Source organism: Gossypium arboreum, chromosome 1, assembly GCF_025698485.1.
Source record: "Gossypium arboreum isolate Shixiya-1 chromosome 1, ASM2569848v2, whole genome shotgun sequence".
Classification (NCBI taxonomy): domain Eukaryota; kingdom Viridiplantae; phylum Streptophyta; class Magnoliopsida; order Malvales; family Malvaceae; genus Gossypium; species Gossypium arboreum.
In genome coordinates, this window is record NC_069070.1 from 5233745 (window position 1) to 5254794 (window position 21050).

The 21050-nt window shown below is 30.9% G+C and overlaps 2 protein-coding genes across 2 annotated transcripts; both read right to left on the reverse strand.

The window, feature by feature from the left end:
* Window positions 1–2559: 2559 nt before the first annotated feature.
* Window positions 2560–8211, reverse strand: LOC108480367 (uncharacterized). The gene is made up of 13 exons (XM_017783346.2): window positions 7812–8211; window positions 7200–7377; window positions 7025–7087; window positions 6785–6890; window positions 6507–6611; window positions 6343–6419; window positions 6134–6248; window positions 5474–5546; window positions 4914–5108; window positions 4639–4759; window positions 3610–3834; window positions 3482–3533; window positions 2560–2887 (listed from the first exon to the last, which is right to left on the reverse strand). The coding sequence occupies exons 1-12, from the start codon at window positions 7886–7888 to the stop codon at window positions 3486–3488; spliced, it is 1383 nt and encodes a 460-aa protein (XP_017638835.1). The 5' UTR covers window positions 7889–8211; the 3' UTR covers window positions 2560–2887; window positions 3482–3485.
* A 3431-nt stretch (window positions 8212–11642) lies between these two features.
* On the reverse strand, window positions 11643–13668 carry LOC108480368 (xyloglucan endotransglucosylase/hydrolase protein 31-like). The gene is made up of 4 exons (XM_017783347.2): window positions 13215–13668; window positions 12835–12935; window positions 12529–12746; window positions 11643–12236 (listed from the first exon to the last, which is right to left on the reverse strand). Exons 1-4 carry the CDS (start codon window positions 13453–13455, stop codon window positions 11876–11878), a joined length of 921 nt encoding a protein of 306 aa, XP_017638836.1. The 5' UTR covers window positions 13456–13668; the 3' UTR covers window positions 11643–11875.
* Between the last annotated feature and the right edge of the window lie 7382 nt (window positions 13669–21050).

Below are 21050 nucleotides of genomic sequence, written 5' to 3' on the forward strand. Positions count from 1 at the left end.
ATGGCAGGGTTCTTGGGTTATCCTCACTTTTGAGATGTTTCGAAGAGCTTGGCTTGATGAATCAAATATGGAGGTAGTTAAGAGTTCTCCTCTTAACCTTTTTATAGAACTTGAGTGTTTTTCTCTACTTTTAGAAATATAGTGAATTCTTTTTCAATATTCACCATCACCAACAATTCTTAATTCTTAATGTAATTGTAACTGGAAAATATCTATCATTACTCTTATTAATTATCATATTTGTAACTCTTATTCTTGAAACACTATAAATAGGAACTTTTCACAATTGGTGAAAATACTTTTGACACTTTTGCTTTTTCAGCATTTTGAACTCGGATTTTTTTTGAAATTCTCTCAACTTACTTCTTTGTTAAGCCTGATCATCAGCCATATTTCTTTTTCTCCATCTTATCGACCATCACCTGCCACTGTGCTTAGTGTTACCGAATATGCTCCAGTCTTCCTCTTCGCCTTCTCCTATGCATCCCTTTCGCTTGTTTGCAACGCTTCCTCTCTCCATCAAAGGACCCTTTATAGTCCCTCTACTATGCTCAAATTAAGTATTTACTACTATAATATCTTTAGTTAGTATATTGAGTTATAACATATTAGCATACAAAAAAATCATGTTAGCATAATGAATTGTAATTAACATTCGAACGATTTAGATTAACTTATACCATTAACAAAGTAGAGAAATCAAATTTAAAAAAAATGTAGAGAAATCAAATTGAGATCAAAATAAAAATTTGACTGGAAATTTTAAGTCAATCCTTTGGCAATGGTAGTAGTTTTTGTAAGTAAGAGATGCCATTTGGTAAAATCCTTATGCAATGTTTTTAGAATCGAATTCGGGTCAAATTGAGTAAGTCACTAAATTTCAATCCGATCATCGATTCAATGACTCAGAGATTAAAAAAGAAAAAAAAATTGTGAAAGATAAGTAAAACTAGGGAAATAAAAAAAAATAGAAAAATTAAGGAAAAAAATTAAAAATTATAAACACAAATAAATAACATTAATCACGTTAACATCAATTTTTACACTCCAATTCACGTTAGGTTTTTTTTTCCTCAGCTTTAAAATATATATTTAAGTATTTTGGTGGATTGAACTGGTTAGGCTTTTTTTTTTTTCGGTTTAAGCCATTAATTTGGGCTAATATATATATAGTCGGTTCAACTAATTTAAGATTCAACCTTGATTTTAAGTGGTTCTACTCTAAAATTGATTTAACGATTTTATCCGAATCAATATACCAATTGATTCTTAATCCAATTAATCTAATCTAATCCAATTTAAACAACTTTATCCTTGGTTGTTTATAGCTAATGGTTGCATTGCAACATTATTTTACTATTAATTCCAATAATTAAAATTAAGATTAATGTTAACCTTTTTTTCCAGGCTTTTTGCTTTAAGTCTTTCCTTGCATACAATCTCATGCTGCAAAGCTTTTACCTGAAAAAAATACACCAAAATAGGTTTAATTCTCCAGGAAAGTATAGGCAAAATACCTTTGTTTTGGTTTTTTTTTTTAAATTTCTAAAAGATTAAAGAGTTCCAAACAAACTTACCCTAAATTAAGCTCCTGAAAAACAGTCTAATTATGGTTTTAGTTCTGCTTAATTAAGATTTAATCTATTTACTTTTGTAATGTTAGAACTTATAAGTTTATATTGATAATAATGTTAACTGTTCTCGTTAATATGTTTAGATCTTTCTACTTTTATAATGTTACTAATAGGTAAAAAAATTCATGTCATCACTATTAATGACGGTAGTTAACACTGTAATCAATTTTGACCCACTACCTTGGTTAACATTGGATGCAAGGTTTGAACTTCAAGAGCCTAGTGGCATTGGGTGTTCACCAAAAAATCATAAGAGTAGCCCTATTTGTGATGTGTTAAAAAAATATAAAGATTAAATTTTAAATTTTGATACGTTGGAGGAGTAAAACCAAAATTAGACCCAACAACTAAGTACTTCAGAAAGGAAATCATAAATAGAAAAAAAATGTATATATCAAAGAAAGGCAAACAGACCACTAACATCCGAGTGTTAGATTGAGCAAGGTTCCAAATTTGAAGCTGTAATTTTTGTAAACAGATTCTCAGATTCTGCAACTCGGTTCCACTCAATTCAATAATCTTACTGTTCAATCAAACTTAAGGAAAAAGAAACCTTCCATCCATTCATTGAATTCCACAGAAATGGGGAAAGAAAATGATACTTTCTCTCCTCAATAAGTTTTGTGAGTGTCATCTTTTCCTGGTTCAAATGTAAAACAACAACAATTCAAAAAAACTAGCATAATTATTAAAAAAAAGGTTATAATTGCATGATTATATATATATATATATTGCTTTTTTCTGTTCTTTTACCTTTCTTTGCTCAAGATTTTTCTTATTTTCTGAAAATTTCGCTTTTAACCAACAAAAATGGGCATTTTTTTTCCCATTCTTTTCATTTTTCATCTTGAAGATTTCATTTATTTTTCTGGTTCATTTTTTGCCTTGTATACTCCAAGGTTAGAAACATAAACAAAAGGCTGCATTTGATTAGACCATTAGCTTGGATTGAACTTCAGATAAAAGAAAAGAATACAAAAATTAAGGAAAGAACATTTGATTAATTGATACATTAACCACTAATCTAACATCTCATCGTGTCAGACGTATGAAGTTGCAGTCATTGTTAAACTTACATGTACTTAAGCTACACAATTAGATACATTAAACCGGATTAATTTTGGAATAACCTCTTCATATAGAAATGAATTATTCCAAAATTTACCAAAAAATAAACACCCAAGAATGCCAATATTTCTTCAAAGTATCCAGATTTTGAATCGGGGTGATTCGGTCAACACTTGCACCCTTGCCTGCAAAAAGATCAAATTCCATCAAAAAAACCAAGTTGGCAACAAAATAAATGCGCCAAACATTAACCGACCGGGTGAGGTTGGTTTTAAATCAAATCAATCTGGGTCAAACCATTTTGGTATTAAAACTTTCACATTAAGTTTCAAGGTTGAGTCCTTTCAAGTTTCGGTTGTTTCAGGTTCAGGCCATTTCTTTTCGAGTCATCTTGGGTGCAAGTCATTTGAGTTTGATGGTCAAGTTTCCTGGATCGATTCATTTCGTTTTGTAATTTGGATTAAGGTAATTCCACAGGTTGTGCAAGACATTTTGAGGTCATTATGCTTGGTTGGGATCAGATTCGAATTCGGGTCTGACTAGTCTATAAACAGATCCTTTGTTTCTTTTCCATCAATGAGGAAAGAAATTTTCAGTGCTTTGAAATACAAAATTAAAATTTGCTAGAGGGTGTTCATAGCAGCAAATGCAAATGGATTTGAAGCTCCTTTTATCGAAACATTGATTATATTACAATAAGAATATGGTTAGCTTCTTTTAGATATCTTTTTTCTCAAACAAGTCTACATTATTTATAGGGGATGGATTAGAAGACATACTTGATTAACTGTTGCCAATGCCTTGTAGAAGAAATGCAGCTTTATTTCGAACCTGCAAGGCAGAAGGAAATTAATAAATGGAAACAAGCCGAGTTTTGGAAGTTAGAAAAGAATGTTTGGTTCCATACTTTCGATGCATGAGGCCTCAAATCCGAGCTGCTAATTTGGCAAGAACAGTTTCGAAGAAAAACACCCCACATTTCACAAATTACTGGCTTATCGCTAAACATTTCATCATATCGAAGCCAATTTTCAGCCAAAACCAGATAGATGTACATCTTGAAGAAATCACAGGCCTTTTCTTTCACATTTATCGAGGTAAGCAATGTAAGGATTCCTATATCATCATGAACCTGAGCAGGATGACAAAGTCAACCTCTTAAGTGTTAGAAACTCATTTTAAACACTAAGTTGTGGTGTATAAGATGCTAAATTCAAACTTAAAAGTCACAAATGCTATTATCTTATCGTTTTAAACAAACTAGTTCTTAATATCGCATGTGCTGCACTAGATTTCACATGTTTATTTTTAATTATTTAACTAATGTAAAATAATATTATTAAAATGTTGAAGAAAACTAAAACATATTAATTATTTTTATAATTTACAATAATTAAAAATTCAAACCATAATTAAAGTTAGAATGAAAATTATAGTGAAATATGAAGTCTTTTCTGAGTTCTTTGCTAATAATTAAATGAAAATACTTAAATGTTGAATGCTAATGCATCTATTTTATAATAGTAAGCCTTAGTTGAAATATCAGTAAAAATGTAACTCAAAATTAGATAATTTAAATCATAGTAAAACTATAAAGAAGTGTAATTTCAAATTTAATAAAATATTTTTCTAAGATTAAAATTTAATACTAAAGATTAAATATTTCTTTAATGTTAATGTAATGACATAATAAACAATAAAGGGTATTTTATCAATTCAAAGATTCTCTAAGTACATTATAGATAGATAATGCATTATAATTACCATATTTGGATAATGCTGGTATGACATCAGAAGAAAATTAGTATCATCACATGGCATTAGTTCCTCAAAAACAACACTTTCTCATGGCGGTAATCTCAAGTTGGAAGCAACTAGCAAGAAAATAAGAACTTTCAAACAGAGAACTAACGAAAAAGCAAGAACAGAGGGCTACCTTGTTCTCGAAACAATTAACAAGAATTTCGAAGGCAACAACGCTTTTGAGATGTTTGGTACGAGGATCAACTCCTGAAATGCATTGCACTGCTCGCAAGCAGTTCAAGTCTGTAGGAACTCTGCATTCATGTGAGGCAAGCATAAGCAAGAAAGTAGAAAAAGGAAACAGCAAAATGAAAGTTAATGCAATCGACAATAAGCACTCAAGCATTGAGTGAGCAATGTTGGGGTGGGTAGGGTTGGGCTAAGAAACCATCACTAAAGAATAATAACCTTGAGGCAATAGATTTCGCTATTCTAGAGTAGCTGTTAATCCATTCTTCTTCTGTGAACGAACTGATAATTGATTGCATACAGTTCCTCATAAGAACGGAGAGACCTTGAAGTCGCCGGTCTAAGAATAGACAAAGGATAACTTCCGCTAGCTCTTGACAGTCTGAAGTCAAAAGGATAGACTGCTTATTACACCTGAAAGGAGAGTAATGTCATACTGAACTTCAAAATCAGAAATATTTGAGAGCAAGGAGTAACTGTTATCACATAATATTGAAAATTCAACTTGTATGAAAGCCAATACACGATTTCTAATTCTATAGGTGGTCAATCTCACAGTAATATACAACACTAGGGAGCAAACCATACATCACAAAATTTTGTTAATCTCAAAACACTTGGGAAATATGTAGCAGCCATTCAACATTTCTATATTACATGTTGGACATTAATCACCACTAACAGTCGCATTCATCTTACAGACAAAACCCAAAGAACCTAGGCAGCTTCAAATGAAAGTATTCATACACTTCTGATATTAGAACCCCACTGTCACGTACCTTACTTGACAATAAACAGCAGTAAATTTGATCCAGGTTATGATATTTTGAGGTGGCCCTTTACAACCAGAACCTAAGCACCAAATTTTATGTGAGAAAGATATGAAATCAAACAGTCCTTTATTATTGATTAAAAAGGAAGAAAGGAACAGGCCACAACTCGGATGAGGCATTGACCTCAAGTGTGTTCACTATAGATCTAAACAATTGAATTCAATATATTGAACAAGGGAAGAAGAGAAATCACAATGCATAGTGTATGCAAAGTCAGACGACCAGAGTTCAAAAATTGAGTCATTGAATGTAAGATCAGGAAAGAAGGCAAAAATATATGTAAAAGAAAAGGATGGCAGGCAAAAAAACATAGTGTATTAGGTATTAGCAGTAAAGCTTTATACCATGTATAATCAATTGTAACAACTGGATCTCGTCCTTAAGAAACTAACAGAAGAATTAGATTTGAGAAAACAATACGTAATCTAAAAAAGTATTTGTTCATAATGGTTAAACTATAAAAGCAAACTTTCTGCCAACAACATCAATAATCCTAACTTGATGTGTAGAAGATGCGTGATCATGGCCTATAGAAGATCGAGGATGAATCAATTTAAGTGCTAAACAAAATGGACTAGAAGCGGGAAAAGAGACGGCAGAGCTTACTATTTTCAGCGGATATGTTGGATGAAAAATTGAAAAGAAACCCATATGTTTCAAGGGCACTCTTTAGTTCAGGATAGCTGGGGTACCAGTCAATTTCAATGGGTCGCATGCCAACCTGGATAAGATTTTCAAATACCCAATTCAGAAGAAATATTCATTTACGTACATCAAAATTTATTTTCAGTTATTGCAGATAAACATCTGATCACCTGAATTTTTGATGAAAGAATGGCACACCAAAACTCACAAGCAGACGATCTCAACTCCTCTTTTGATGAATACAGCACTGACAGAAGCAATAGATAAGCACAAAATAAGCATCCACTGGCCATTAAAGGAAGAAGCTAGGGCCAAAGGTAATGGATATACTCACTTAAGAAAAAGGTCCATGTAGCTAGGGATTTTTCTACACAGCCACATTTAAATATCAATTTTAAGAGCCATCCATTTTTCAATAACCCTTCAAGGAAAGTGCACCCTAAAAGAATGCGTGAAAGAGGTCAGTGATACATGCAAGAACGTTTCTTCTCACCGAACAAAATGCGTATTATGGAAACTAGAATTGATGCAATCTGCAATCCAAAACTAAATGGAGAAATATATTTACCAAAAAAAAGGATATGAGAAAGCAAATACAAGAAAGTGAAGGACCTTGCTCTTTAGTAAGCCCCACCAGAGAGTTGAGCTCATTATTCATGAAAGACTGCAAAATTGACCAATTTCCAAGCTCAGGAAAAGATAGAGGTGGTGTAGTCTTCTGTAAATTGAACAAAGAAACCAAAAATAAAGAATTTTCAGTCACTTGAAATATCAAGTTTGTGAAAGAAGTTCTTCCACTAGTTGGAAAGCACAATGTCAAGCATGATAAACTAATGTTATTCACGAGAAAACCTGCTCCCCGAAGACACATAAGCCCCATTCAGACATCTCTTCTACGCTATGAATTGCTTTCATCTATAAAAGAAAAATACATTTACTTTCAGTCAACTTAAAATGAAACAAACACAGAATGCATCACAATATCAGAGCAATGAGGAAAAAAAGAAAAAAAAGGTTGTTTTTATGCCTGTTTTTGGCAATCATCGAGAAGACTTGCAAGCATAGCTTCTTTGCAATTCTTATCCTCATCATCAGACACATAACATTTCCGAGCTTTTGCCTGTTTCCTGGCTTCATTCTCGATAAGTTTGCTTTGCTCCTTGTAGTGTTCAGTCAAAAGCTCATCGAGTCCCATAAGGTTTTTCCTAAAAACCATTTTTACAGTACACATTACTACAAAGAATCAAATAGAACTGCATGATTAATATAAAAAAAGAACATAGTAAGCAGCTCAAATTCATTGGAAATGCTCAAAGCAATTCTCCTACAAAATAAAACAAATTTGACAAAAATGGGAAAGCAAAAGCATAATAAAGTAAATAGGTCCTAAAATCTTATTAAATTCATAAAAAAAAAATTAACAAAGCTACTATCTTTAAGGAAGCGAACCATGTTCAAACTGATGGGTTCTCAATCAACCTCATTAACTTAAAATCCAAACCGAAAAAGGAAAAAAAAAAACCCTAGCAACGCAAACCGGTAAATTGTATCAAAACATGAAACAAAAGAAAGATTAAGAATATATTAGAGAAATTTATTGAAAGAGAATAATTTAAAAATAAGGGTAACAGGTGAAAACCTTTTGCTGGGAACAACAGGGTTAATAAGAAGAGAATCTTCTACTTCAAAATCAAGTGGCTCATCAATGTCCATCATCTCCGATTCTCTGTAACTAAGGAAAATAAGAAGAAGAAGAAGAAGAGGAAGAAGAAGCAAACCCTAAGAGGGAAAAGCTTCGTTTAACTGTACTCTTTTCCAATTTATTTCAATTAGCGCCAAAACCGGAAACAAGTTTAGTAGCGAGCGATTTCAAAGATGTAAATGGCTTTCATCAAAAGGGTTTAGCAGTTACTGCTGGACCAATATTTTCAGGTTTTTTGGGTCAAAACGACAAAGAGTCCATAACCCCCTCCCCCCTTCCTTCTTTGCTTTGAAGTCCATTAGAAGGAGGAGTCATGTCTACTTTGCTAAAATTTCAGATTTAGTCTATGTAATTTATTTTATTTATAATTTAGTTTTTATTTTAATAATATTATTAATTAGCCCAAAATATTACTGTAATTAATTATTTTGTTAAAGTGATAATATGAACTTTTTTTTAAATAACACTGTTAAGTATTTGGTTAACATGTAAATTTTTTAAGCATTTGTTGACATATTATTATTTTTAAATACATGTGTTCACATTTTGGAATAGATAATAATAAAATAAGTTAATTAAATTTTATCAAATTAAAGTAAAAAGATTAAATATCAAAGGACCAAAACTATAATAAAAGGACCAAAACTATACTTTGATCTAATAGTCAATAAGGCTTAGTTTCTAGTTTTTAAATATTAGGGAGTAAACCGATTGAGTATTAGCTCGATCGGTATGGGAATTATTGTTTATACAAGAGGACGTGGGTTTGAGCACGCTAAAGTACGTTATTCTCCTATTTATGAATTAAAGAAGGATTATAAGTAATTTTAGACATTATGTCAAAAAAGAGTTATTACTTGAATACAACAACGATGGGTAATACAACAATTAAAAATTGTTACATGTTATTTTACCAATTTTTAAAATTTCCCCAAATGAACATTACAGTTTACTTTCTTATATAATTTTAAATTTATATATTATTTAAAAATTAAGAGAAATTATCATTATCAATGATAGGTAATACAACAATTAAAAATACGTTATTTGAAAATTAATTTAAATTTAAACACATAAAAGCTCATGCAACATACGTTATAGCTTATAGGCAATGTTGTGGGGTGTTCATTGAACAAAAAAAAAATTATGAGATGTTCGGGAGAGTTTGCGGTTGGCCAAGGACTTAAGGGTAGCACGACTGATTAACAAGTTGGATGCGTTATGGGTAGCTCAACTGCTGTCTTGGTCTTACGAAAATTTACGAAAATGAACATATGTTGAGTACGATATGTTGGAGATTGTTTAGCATTTATACAAAAGGGATGGATGGTGGAGGTTCGCCGCATTCTTCGGGAAGGCAACCGATGTGCTGACCACATCGCTAACTTGCCTCATGAAGGTATGGATGGCCTCGTCCGCTTGCATAGTTCGCCGAATAGCCTTCTACCTTTGCTGCATGTTGATGCCCACGAGCATGGGAGAGCTAGATTTTAATTTTCTGTGTTTGTCATCTTTTGTACAAAAAAGAAAAAAGAAAAAGAAAGAAAGTATAATTTATCAAAAATTAAAGTATAAAAGTTTAGATTTAAAATTTAATATAATAAAATAAAAATATGATGCAAATTCTAAATGTAGTAAAGTTTATAGCTTAATTAAAATTAATGTAGGTGCAATAGTAAGACACATCCTACTCCAAAAGAGAGAATATAGATTCAAATCTTAAAAATAATATAGTTGGAAGGGGTAGCCATGAATCCCCAATAGGGACTATAACTTGTTTGAGTTTTAAAAGTTTAGGATTATTTTAATTATGTTATATTATTTTAGGGTTTAAATTGTTATTTTTTTGGGTCATTTTGGGTTTTTTAACTCAAGTTTAGCACTCAATGTCTAGTCATTTTGAGTTATGTATTTGAATAATTTCAAATTGAGATTATTTCGATTTTCGGTTGAACATGTTTAAATTATTAATTTTTTATGATCAAATTAAATTGAACTGAATTTTAAATCAAATTAAATCAAATATCAAAATTGATAAATTTAAGATAAAGTAAATCATTCAAATCGATAAAATATTTTGAATTTAAATCGTTCGGGATAAGTTTGACATTTATAAACATAGTGGCGGCCATGCCTACCTGCCTGCCTGCCTAGGAACCAAAACATTACAAGATATAGCTTGCACAAATATACAGCCACGTGAAGTTAAGGCACCCAAAACCAAATCATTTTTGTGGTCCAAAATTCAATCCAAACATCACATGGTCTTCGCATGCCATAGTCAAGAGAGACCATCGAGGTTTCAGTTCATAAATGAAACCCCTTTGTTTAATGGTGGCAAAGTAAATACAATACAATCGTTAATTCAAAGCCCTTTTCTTTTTAAAAAAAATTAAATGTTTTAAGGAATATTTTAAATTGGGTTGGAACAAATTTAAGAAAGTTAAGTAATAATTAAGGGTTAAGGCTCTCTAGGCTACTCTCTTTTGTTTGATAGCATGGCGTCTATGGAAATATGAGAATTTATTTGTCTTCCAAGACTTATTATGGAGTTTAACAAAAACCATTAAAATATCAGTATGCTAGGCAAAGCAGTACAACGTTATTCATAAGTGAGATCCATCCAAAAAACCAAATGTGGAGTTTGAGCAATTAGTAGGATAAGTTGATAGTTATTGTATTTTTATGATTATTTAGTTTTGCTAGGTTTTTTTCACCAAAAAAGATTTTAGGTGAGAGAAGGTCATTTGTGTTGATATTATGAGTGATATCGGCTCAGTTTGGTTAGATTTTTGAATCATTCATTATAATTTGGTTCATTTCTCGGTTTTTCATATTAATTTTTTGTTTTGAATGTTTAGACTTATTTTGACTAACTAATTTATGTTTTATGACTTTTGAATATTATTTGACAAAATTTTAAAGTCTTTTTATTAATATTTATAAAAAAATGAATTATTTCCACTATTTTAAATATTATAAATTATTAAAATTAATTATATATTAAATAAAAATAAAAATCAATTTAGTTTCGGGTAATTGCAGTTTTTAAACACGCACTCCATAAACGGTCCAAACATCTCAATTTGGATTGATTTTTTATTTTCTTGCTAAACCCTGATTAGAACATATCATCAAAATTATAGAAAGCTGAACTTGAAATATATAGATCAATAATCAAATGAGATTATTAGGGTGGGTTTGGATGGGCAATTGGGAGTGGTGCAATTCGTTTAGCTTACTTTTTATCTCACGTTACACTGTCTATCCAAACCCACCCTTAATAATACTCAGATCTTGATGATTGTTAGGGTGCTAACAAATTTTCATCAGGGTTAAATTGAATTAATTTGTGTGGTGGTTTGTCTTCTTGATATCCAAAAGTCAAAGTAACTCTTATGAACTTATCTTCGTTTATAATGTTAATTTATCAGATATCTTTAAAATAATAAATTAAATTTTAAATTGATCTCTAAACTTTAAAATATTTTTAATTGTATCCTTAGATTAAAGTATCATTTCAGTCATGTTTTTTCATTGATCTAGCTATCAACTTTGATGTTAAAAGCCAGCTTGAAATTGACATATTTAAAAATATTTATTAATCCATACATGGTTTTTTTTAGACCCAAGATAGCATTTAATGTCAAAATTAATAACCAGATTGATGAAAGAACTCAATTAGAATGTTACTTTAGTTTGAGGATTCAATTGGAATGCGTTGAAATTTAGAGGCTAATTTAACTTTTGACCCATAGTTTAGAGATATTTGATATAATTAACCCTTTTTTATTAAAAAAATAACTCTTGTAATAAATTATTCCAAAGAAAACATCAAAGCAAAACACTCAAAAGCAACAAAACAATAGAAATAAAAGATGCAAATCTTAGAGGGTTTTGGACGCTTAACCACTCTTCAAGGGCCCATCTCAAAAAACCGCCTTTTGATCAACAATTATTACATTTTCTTTTTTGTAAAGTTTTAAATGACTCAAATTTAATTAGCACTCGGGTATCTGAGTATGATCCCTCTTAGGGTCATGGCAATAGTCATACACCAAATAGTTCTTTTGGACCCAATTCATGGCCAAAGCTTGCTGTCGGCTAAGGCTGCTGGACCCAGACGGAGAGGCGGAAGGCGGGCGGCAAGAGGCGGGATTGTTGGCGGTGCAGCCGCTTACTTTGAAATTCGTGTACTGGCCTACAAAGGGTTGGTAGTTATAATCAGCCTTGTACCTACCATTCTCGGTAGCCCAAGATGATGCATCCCATATTGATCCGTACACCCACATTGGTCTAATGGGGAATGTGGCGTCGCTCTTCCTTGGATACCTTCTGATCGGCACATCATCTACGAAAAATCTGTTGAATTTAAAATCATAAAAACATGAAAAAAAGGGGAGTTTAGTTACATTTTTGGTCCCTTTGATATACTCAAATTTAGAATTTAGTCCTTAATTTGACATAATTTAATCACTCTACTTTTATAATATCGTTAGTTAGTTAACGGTTAAATGTTGTAGTTAATGTGACATTAGAAAATCCACGTCAATCATATTACCTGTTTGGATTAACTAACAATTTTATAAAAGTAGAGGGACCAAAATCAAATTTTGATAAAAAAAATTGAAGGAAATGGTGATAGGATACTTGCATGATTTCACTAGGGTTCCACAGTATAGCATAGTTATGGTAATCTTTTGTAGGGTCAAACCATAGATGAAACTTCATTTCCCTTCCAATTATGTTCCCATCCCCGCTTCCTCTAATGTACACATTGGTCTGCAATGTGTAGGGTTTATCCGGCGTTGTTCCAAGGAACTCGATGTCGATTTCGTCATGGTTTCCGGGGTGTTCTTCATTGTTTGAAAGCTGTTAAAGTGCAGAACATAAAAAATCAGACGTTTTTTTTTCATTACCTCAATGGTTTGTGTGTGTGTGTGTGTTTTAAGGTTCTTACATAGAAAGATGTAATCACTCCTGCTGTATAACCAGGTTGGAGTTTCATTGCAGCACCAAAGTAACCTGACTGGTACGAACGAAGTGACTTGAAACCACTCCCTGTGTTTCACCATGAATATACAAAAATTAAGCACATTAAAAAAATCCTAATTATGGAAAAATTTTAATCTCTCTATCTTGATTTGGCATAATTTGGCTCCTCTACTTTTTATAATGTTATTAGTAGTTCTAAACCGATAACATTGTAAACTTTTGCTGTTAACATAGTTTAGTCCCGGCAGCATTTAACGGGACTAAATTTAAAAAAGGTAGAGGTAAAGGGACTAAAACCCTAATTAGAGCAAAAAACAATGGGATGAGGTGGTGCAGGAATTGAACCTGAGCTTTTATCGAGCCAGACTGTTAATGAGCCCTGGTCTAGTTTTTGGTGCTGAGGACCCCAGAGGTTTCGAAACCCTTTATCAAAAGCCACAGTGCTCACTCTGGAGCTTGGGGAGAATCCAGGGGAAGGTGGACCTTGAGCATTGCTTAATGGAAAAATGAGAGTTAAAGCAAGAAACGAAGAGAAAATTGGAGCCATAAAGGGAAGACAGAAAAGGGAAGGCATAGATAGTACCATATACTAAAGGGTTTAATTGCAGATTGGGACCTAAAAAGTTTGAAGGGTTTTGAGAGTAGATTTGTGTGTGTTGAAGAGTGTGGCAATACCATTGGTATAAATAAGGAGATTCATGGCCCCACTATGATGGTAAGTTGATAAGTTGGTTGATGGGGGAAGTTATGTTTGGAATAATTTTTAATAAAAAAAGAAAATTTAAATGATAATCTTAGTAACTATTATATCTATTAACATCATTTTATAGCATCTTTTCAACGATTTCGTTTTTAATGTTCAAATCTTTTGGGAGTGTAATATGTTTTATTATTATACTCAACACTTATTTTTTAAAACTACTAATTAATTTGATGAAAACGTGTCAATTTTTTTAAAATTTTCTTCTTTTTCTTTTAACTTATGCATGTTAACAAATAGTACAACCAACGATTCAACTTGTTGTATATTGGGGATCGCGTGCAATGCAATCTTTCTTTGCACAAGTATTTATCATAAAAAGACGAGTATTGTCTCAAAAAAATGATATGGGTTGCCTAGTAACAAAATGTGTCATTAAGTGTTTTGGGTTTATTTAAAATTTTAAAAAGTTTTAAGAGTCTAATTAATTTTTTTTTAAAAAATAGGAGCTTAAAAAGATTTTACAAAAAAATTTGGGTTTAATTAATTTAAGAAAATTGGAGTTTTAATTGAATTTTTTAAAAATTTTGAGAAGAGTAATGAAAAATTTCAAAAAATTTGAAGGGTTTAATTAAAAATTTTGAAAACTGAATTTCTTTAGATTTTGGGAAAGGTAAGGCTCCCTCTGACTTTAAAAATGTTCCGTCAATCTTTTTACCTAAACTTTAAATCCCAAACACACCTATTCCAGCAATCAAAATTACAATAATTTAACTACATATATTCTCTAATGTTATTTATTTCACCATTTTCAACCTCAAATTTATAAGAATTACAATACCATTAATGTATAAATTAGGTTGCTTGTACCGTATTGTGTGATCAGTTTGTTCAAATATTTATTATATCCACACAATTTGTAGTTTTTAAACCAACAAAAGTATAATAAAATAAAAGGAGGCAGATAAGCTAGGGTCAAATAAAGCCAGAAAGATTAATATATTAAAAATCTAAAAGAGTGATACCATAAACAAATAATGCATAATAAGTAGCTACTACTTAATTAATTATATATTCATGCTGGTATGAAGTTGACATCATCAACTTTATATGGTCCACTAGAGAACACCAAATCTTTTCTGTACCTAACATGGGGACTTTGAAATATGCAGCAACCTTTCTATTTTGGTTTAAGATTAAACTAAATACTGCAAATTTAATTGATTTCACATTAATGGAAATAGCGAATAAGAAAATAGAAAAGATCAAATATATAAATATTTATATGGAGAATAAAAATCACGGATAAAAAGATTTTAATTTTCACTAAAAAACAAACAAACAAAAATATATTATAAAAAATAAACTTAAATTTACTAAACGTACAAATTCAAACCCTAAAAACAAAGCTTTAACTCTCGTAGAGTTCTCTCAAATTAAATTAGTTAAAAGAAATGATAGGAAATTGTATAATATGATTGGTAGTCCAAAATGTTATTCCTCTTTTAAATTTTAATTTCAAAGTTAATTATATTTTAAAATAGTATTTTCAAGACCGAATTGTGACAATCCACATGGGAATACCAAAACTTTGCTTTGTGTTCTGATAAATAGTCAACATTTTATTGCAAAGTTTGCATGTGTTTAGATGCAATTCAAATCAGCTATAGCCATAATCTAACAGGTTGGCTAATTCTTTTATCTTTTAGAAGGTTTCTATATTTAAAATTGTATGAGTCACGGGTCCACGTAATCCTCTATTCCTCTTTAATTATTTAATGATATTTTAGTAATTTTTTATATGTTATTGATCTTGGTAACTTTTAACTTAAACTTTAGCTTTTTGGTTTAGAATTTCAGATTTAGGATTTAAAGTTTAAAGTTTAAGTTTAAAAATTATCAAAATTATGCATTAATAACATAAAATTTATTAAAATATTATTAAATAATTAAAAATAATATATGACAATGTAACGCCCTTATTTTATACAATCTTTTCTCGTATAATCAAATTGATGAGTTTACTTATTGAGTTGAAGTCATAGACTCATAGGGGGGACAATGGGGGGCAAAGCAGTTATCAAAAATTGGATTCAAATTACGAGAATTCAAACTTGTTGAACTACTCGTGAGTGAATAGGCAGTGTTGATTGTTTGAGTAAATATTTTTATATAACTTTATTCATACTTGCTCTCGTCGTCGGTAGGCCTACCCAACAATTAAATCCTAATTTTCGTTCCTTATTTCTCTTATTAATATATATATGTAAAGTCTTAATTTCATCAAATATCTTTAAATTATTGTTTATGTTTTAAATTAGTTTCTAAAGATTAAAATATTTTACTTGAGTTCTCAAAGTATTAATATTGCATCAATAAATCATTTTATTTATCTAGTCATTAGCGTAGGTGATAAATGCATGTTCAACTATGACATGAAGAATATGTAAAACACATAGAATACATTTGTTGAAGGATTTTTACCTGCTCGTTCCATGTTCTGTTAGAACAAGACAACTTTTCTACTTGGGCTATGTGAGAGGTTTCAGCCTCAAGGACGATTTTTGCTTTCGGCCTTTGTAGTGACATGTTTAACAAGACAATAGTTGAAATTCAACTAGAACTCTTTAAGTTCTTTAACTAATCATAATGAGAAGTTTAAAGTAAATAAAATATTTATCCTTATCTATTGAGAGAGTTTTGGAGATTGGTTTATGAAGGTTGTAATGTGATAAATACTTAAGATAATTAATTAGATAATTTCAGGTTTTAAATAAGAGTTTAAAGCTTATCAAAATTTTGTTAGAGGAACTCTTGTATCAGTCTATAAATAGGTTGTTTGTGGCGTGTAGTTTTTGAGTGTTTTTGTCGACAGTTTTATTATATTTTTGTGGTTATTTTGTCACACTGTAGGTATTATTTAGAAATGTTTAGTGGTTATATTGTGAGTAATTTAGGTGAGTAATTTGATACAATTGGGATCGGTATTAAAGTTAAATTACTTTTTATATAAGGATAGCTTGAATTTTAAGTCAATAAATAAACCAATGACTGTTAAATAAAATTATTCACTAAAATAAACACATTAAGTGATTAATAAAATAATGATGGAAATTGATGTAACCCCAAAAAGTAAAACACAATGGTTGCTTGGAAGCATCAACATAAGATATAATCAGAGGTCATCTATTTATATAATTATCACTACTTTAACAGTTAAATGACAGTCTAATCATGTATATATATATATATATGCAATTTCTTCAAGGAGTAAATAATTGTCTAGGATTTCCTTTTACATCATTTCAAAATAAATGAAAGTTACATGCAGTGATAAGCAAATTTCAATAACCTGACATATAATAAGTTCTGATATCTTCAAATATTAGGTCAAGGGAAAAGGTTCATTATATATAAAACTTTGGTCTAATTCTGTAAGTGGTACTTGTATTTTACGAGTTTTTGAAATTAAATCCTTGTAATTTCTACTAATTTTGGCTGCTTCTTTGACCCTCCTATGTCAGCCTCTCAAACATAAAATTAGCACTTCCAATAATATTTTTAAATTAGTATAAGGATTCAGTGTTTATAAATTGTAGCACAGTAATTAAATTTCAAAATAAATTAAGGACAGGGACCACTAGCAAAATTAGACATTTTAAGTTCTATATAAGGAAAGTTTAGACAGGGTTTGAAGGAAGACACCTACCTTCTTTAGGACGTAGTAAAAAAATAAAATACATGATAATATTTAAACTCTGCAATGATTAATACTTTAGTGTTTGATTTATATTTGTTTTTCAATAATTTTCCAGGGACATATTCTAAACACGTATATGACTGCATGAGAATGCCTCTTAGACTATAATAGCATGAAAATTTTGACAAGAAAAATAGCTATGTGATGTCAATGCATGTTATGGGACCTCTTTAATCACCGACGAACAAAAAAAGAAAAAGAAAAAACTTAAAAGTCAACGGAAAATCACCTCTGCTAACAGAGATTTGTCCGACAACCAATCAAAGTCGTATTAAATGTATCAATATTTTTACCGTGCATATCATGATTCTTTTTATAATACAACACCGAAGTTCCTAATACGATCCGATCTCGTCACGTAAGATAGAACATCATTCCCTAAAAAACTCATGTCAAGCCTTCATCCCCTAATAAAAAGTACCATCAAAATATAAAGATGGGCATTTCAAGAAAATTCAGAGCTGTCCAAAGTTCCATAAATCTATCCTTTCTTGAAAGATAATCTCTTTTGTAGCTCTAGGCACTTAGGCTTAGTTTAGATGTTTGGACGGGTGGTGTGCTTACCTCTAGTGAGGTTAAAAATAGCGGTAGCGGTGAGATTAGTTATTGTAGCGGTGAGATTGAATATTGTAGCGGTGAGATTAGAAACAATAGTGGAGTGTGTGTTTAGATTCAAACGCAGCTGTAGCGGTGAGGTGAAAATAAAAAATGACTATTAAGGACATCAAATTAGAATTGATATATAATAAAAGTTTTTAAATTATTTTACTTATATAAAATTATTAAAATATGTGAGTTTATAAATTCATTTAATAAAATATTAAAATTTATCTTCCAATATTTTATTATAAATATTTTAATGAATTATATAATCAATTTAAATTATTTATTAGATAAAATGATAATTATTTTTAATTTTTATAGTTAAATATTCTTTTATAACAATGATAAATATTATTTTCGCAAATAGTAACATTATACTTGGATCAAATTTTGAAGTATCTAAACAAATGATTTTTAATAAAAAATATAGTAACATAAGACATAACAAGTTTCATTATTACTAGAAATTAGGTTATGATACAAAATTGTTTTTACAAATATTGATTCATTAAACTATTTGCAATGGTTTCCTTTAACGTTGCAATTTCAAGGTCACTTTCACTGTTAGAAGAACTCGATTCACCTCTATCAAAATGGCCTGAAGAGATTGGCATATCGGGTATATTCTCAAATTGTCAAAAATCCTCATCATTTGACCAAGCATGTCTTCAAATGTAATTACGCAAAACCATTGTTGCAATAACTATTAAAACTTGCTTGTCGAATGAATAGCTTGGAATATTTCTTAATATTGGCCTTTTTTTTTTCCACACTCCAAATGTTCGTTCAATCACAGAGCGTAACAAAGAATGGGCATGATTAAAGATTTCTTTTTTTTCATATGCTCGATGATTACCTCGACGAAAGTCAGGTAAATGATATCGTTTCCCCCTATATGGACCTAGAAAACCTGCCATTTGTGGATATCCTAAATCCACAAGATAACATTTTCCTACAAAAAAGTAAAACATAATATCAAGTTTAAAAATAAATTAAAAATTTTAATATTGTTTTTATGTAAAGATAATTAAAAAATTAAAGTTCAACCTGGTAGAGGGTGTGGAAACTTTAACTCTTGTTTTCTAAGTGCTTGCAAAAAAATTCTACTGTCATGTATTGTTCCTTCCCAACCAGGAAATGCAAAAATAAAGCATATGTTGAAGTCACAAACTGCCATAATATTTTGAGTTGGTTCACCTTTCTGTCTAATATAAGGTATTTGACAAGAAGGCGAAATGCATGCTTTTATGTGTGTTCCATCTATGGCCCCAATACAATCCTTTAAAATAAATACAAGTAATGAGATAAAAGTTAGAAGTAATTTATATTTTAAAAATATAAAGATTGTGTAAATTTTACCTTAAAGTGAGGCCAATATCTTGTATCATGTCGAATATGGTTCGGTACTTCCTCGAATTGACCTTCAGTGGGTTTAATCGTGTCTATTCCCATTCGAGCAAATATATGCAACATATCAGTAAAAATTCGACTAACAATTTCCCCAGATCGTTGAAATCTCTCTGCTGCATTTGAGTTTGATTCTCTATTTCCATGAATATACAATGATAATGCTAACTTCTCCATCGCAGATACCTTCCCATGCTTTAAGCCATAATTTGTTTGCAAATCATGCAACAAGTTGTAAAATATATTTTTTGGCATCCTAAAACTATTCATGCAACAATCACCATGCCCATTTAATACTTCGTCCACCCACATTTGACCTGTATAGTTTGAATCCATACACGGTTGCATAGTGAAATAAGTTTCATGGTGTACCAATACACTGCTTAACACTTGTTCTTCCTCTTCGTGATAATTATTATGCTCAACTTGTATAACAATTGTGGCTATTCTTCGTTGAGCTTCTTCACTTAATTCAGGGGTATCATAATTAATATAAAAACTATTATACATATTGTTAAATTCATTCATAACCTAAAAAAGTAATCAAATGAAAATAAATTAATAACTTGTGACATTCTATACAACACAAAAAATTGAATAAAAGCATAGCATAAAAATACCAAACATAAAAAATATCATACATTAGTTTTATATATAAAAAAGTAGTATAGTTATATTACAATAATAATTCTAAGGAGCTTATGGTGGAGGTGGTGGATGGTACGGTTAGAAGGGAAATGAGGATGTTGCTACCAAGGATGAAAATGATGCAATTGGATTTTGTTCAGCATACTCACGTCGAAGCAACCAAACCCTAACATCTTGATCTAAGTTCAAAAACACTTCTCGTTTCACCAGTATTTGAAACATTTTGATGGCAAAATAGTACAGTTTATCTTTTTTTGGAATTTCATCTCCCAAATCACGCAAAGCATCCATTTCATTATATTGAGAGTGAGGAAAAATAATTTCATTCACTGACTTCCTTGGACTAGCCATACTCTCACACAATTTCTCAATATGAGTAGCTAATGAATTTCTTGATGATTTTCTACTTGAACTTGATTTTTTTCCTTTACCGTGTACAACCCCAAGTGTTTCCGTTCTTCGATTAGGAGTTTCATGAGAAGGGTTTGATGGTACCTCATTAGGAGGCATATCTTCATTCTTGTTGTAGGCTAATTTTGGCCTGTTTACAATCAAACCCGAATGGCCCAATAACCAAATGACCCATTTAAATTGCCCGGGCCCTAATACAAATACCCAAAACCCAGTTACAACCAGACCCACTACCCAAACCTTAACCCATCAAACCCATTTAAACCTATTTATATCAAAACCCAAACTAATCTAAACACTTAAAACCCAACACTAGCCCAAACCCACTTGAAACCTCAAACCCAAAACATAAAATACCTAACCCTAGCCACTTGCACTGACTGTGGCGCTGAACCTACCCCCACTTGTCCCTGACACCAGCCACCAGCACCATTCCCTGCACCACCAGTCACCTCCACCGCCCGTGCCTATCCCCTGCAATCAGTAAGGAAGACAAGACAGAAACAATAGAAAAATAGATGAAAAAGGGGTACAAAAACCCGAATCAAAATTGTAAAAGGGTTGGATTTTCATCAATACAAGGATTAGATTTCAATATAACATAAACAGATCGAAAATATATAGAAAGAAATACAAGAATAATACCAATTCA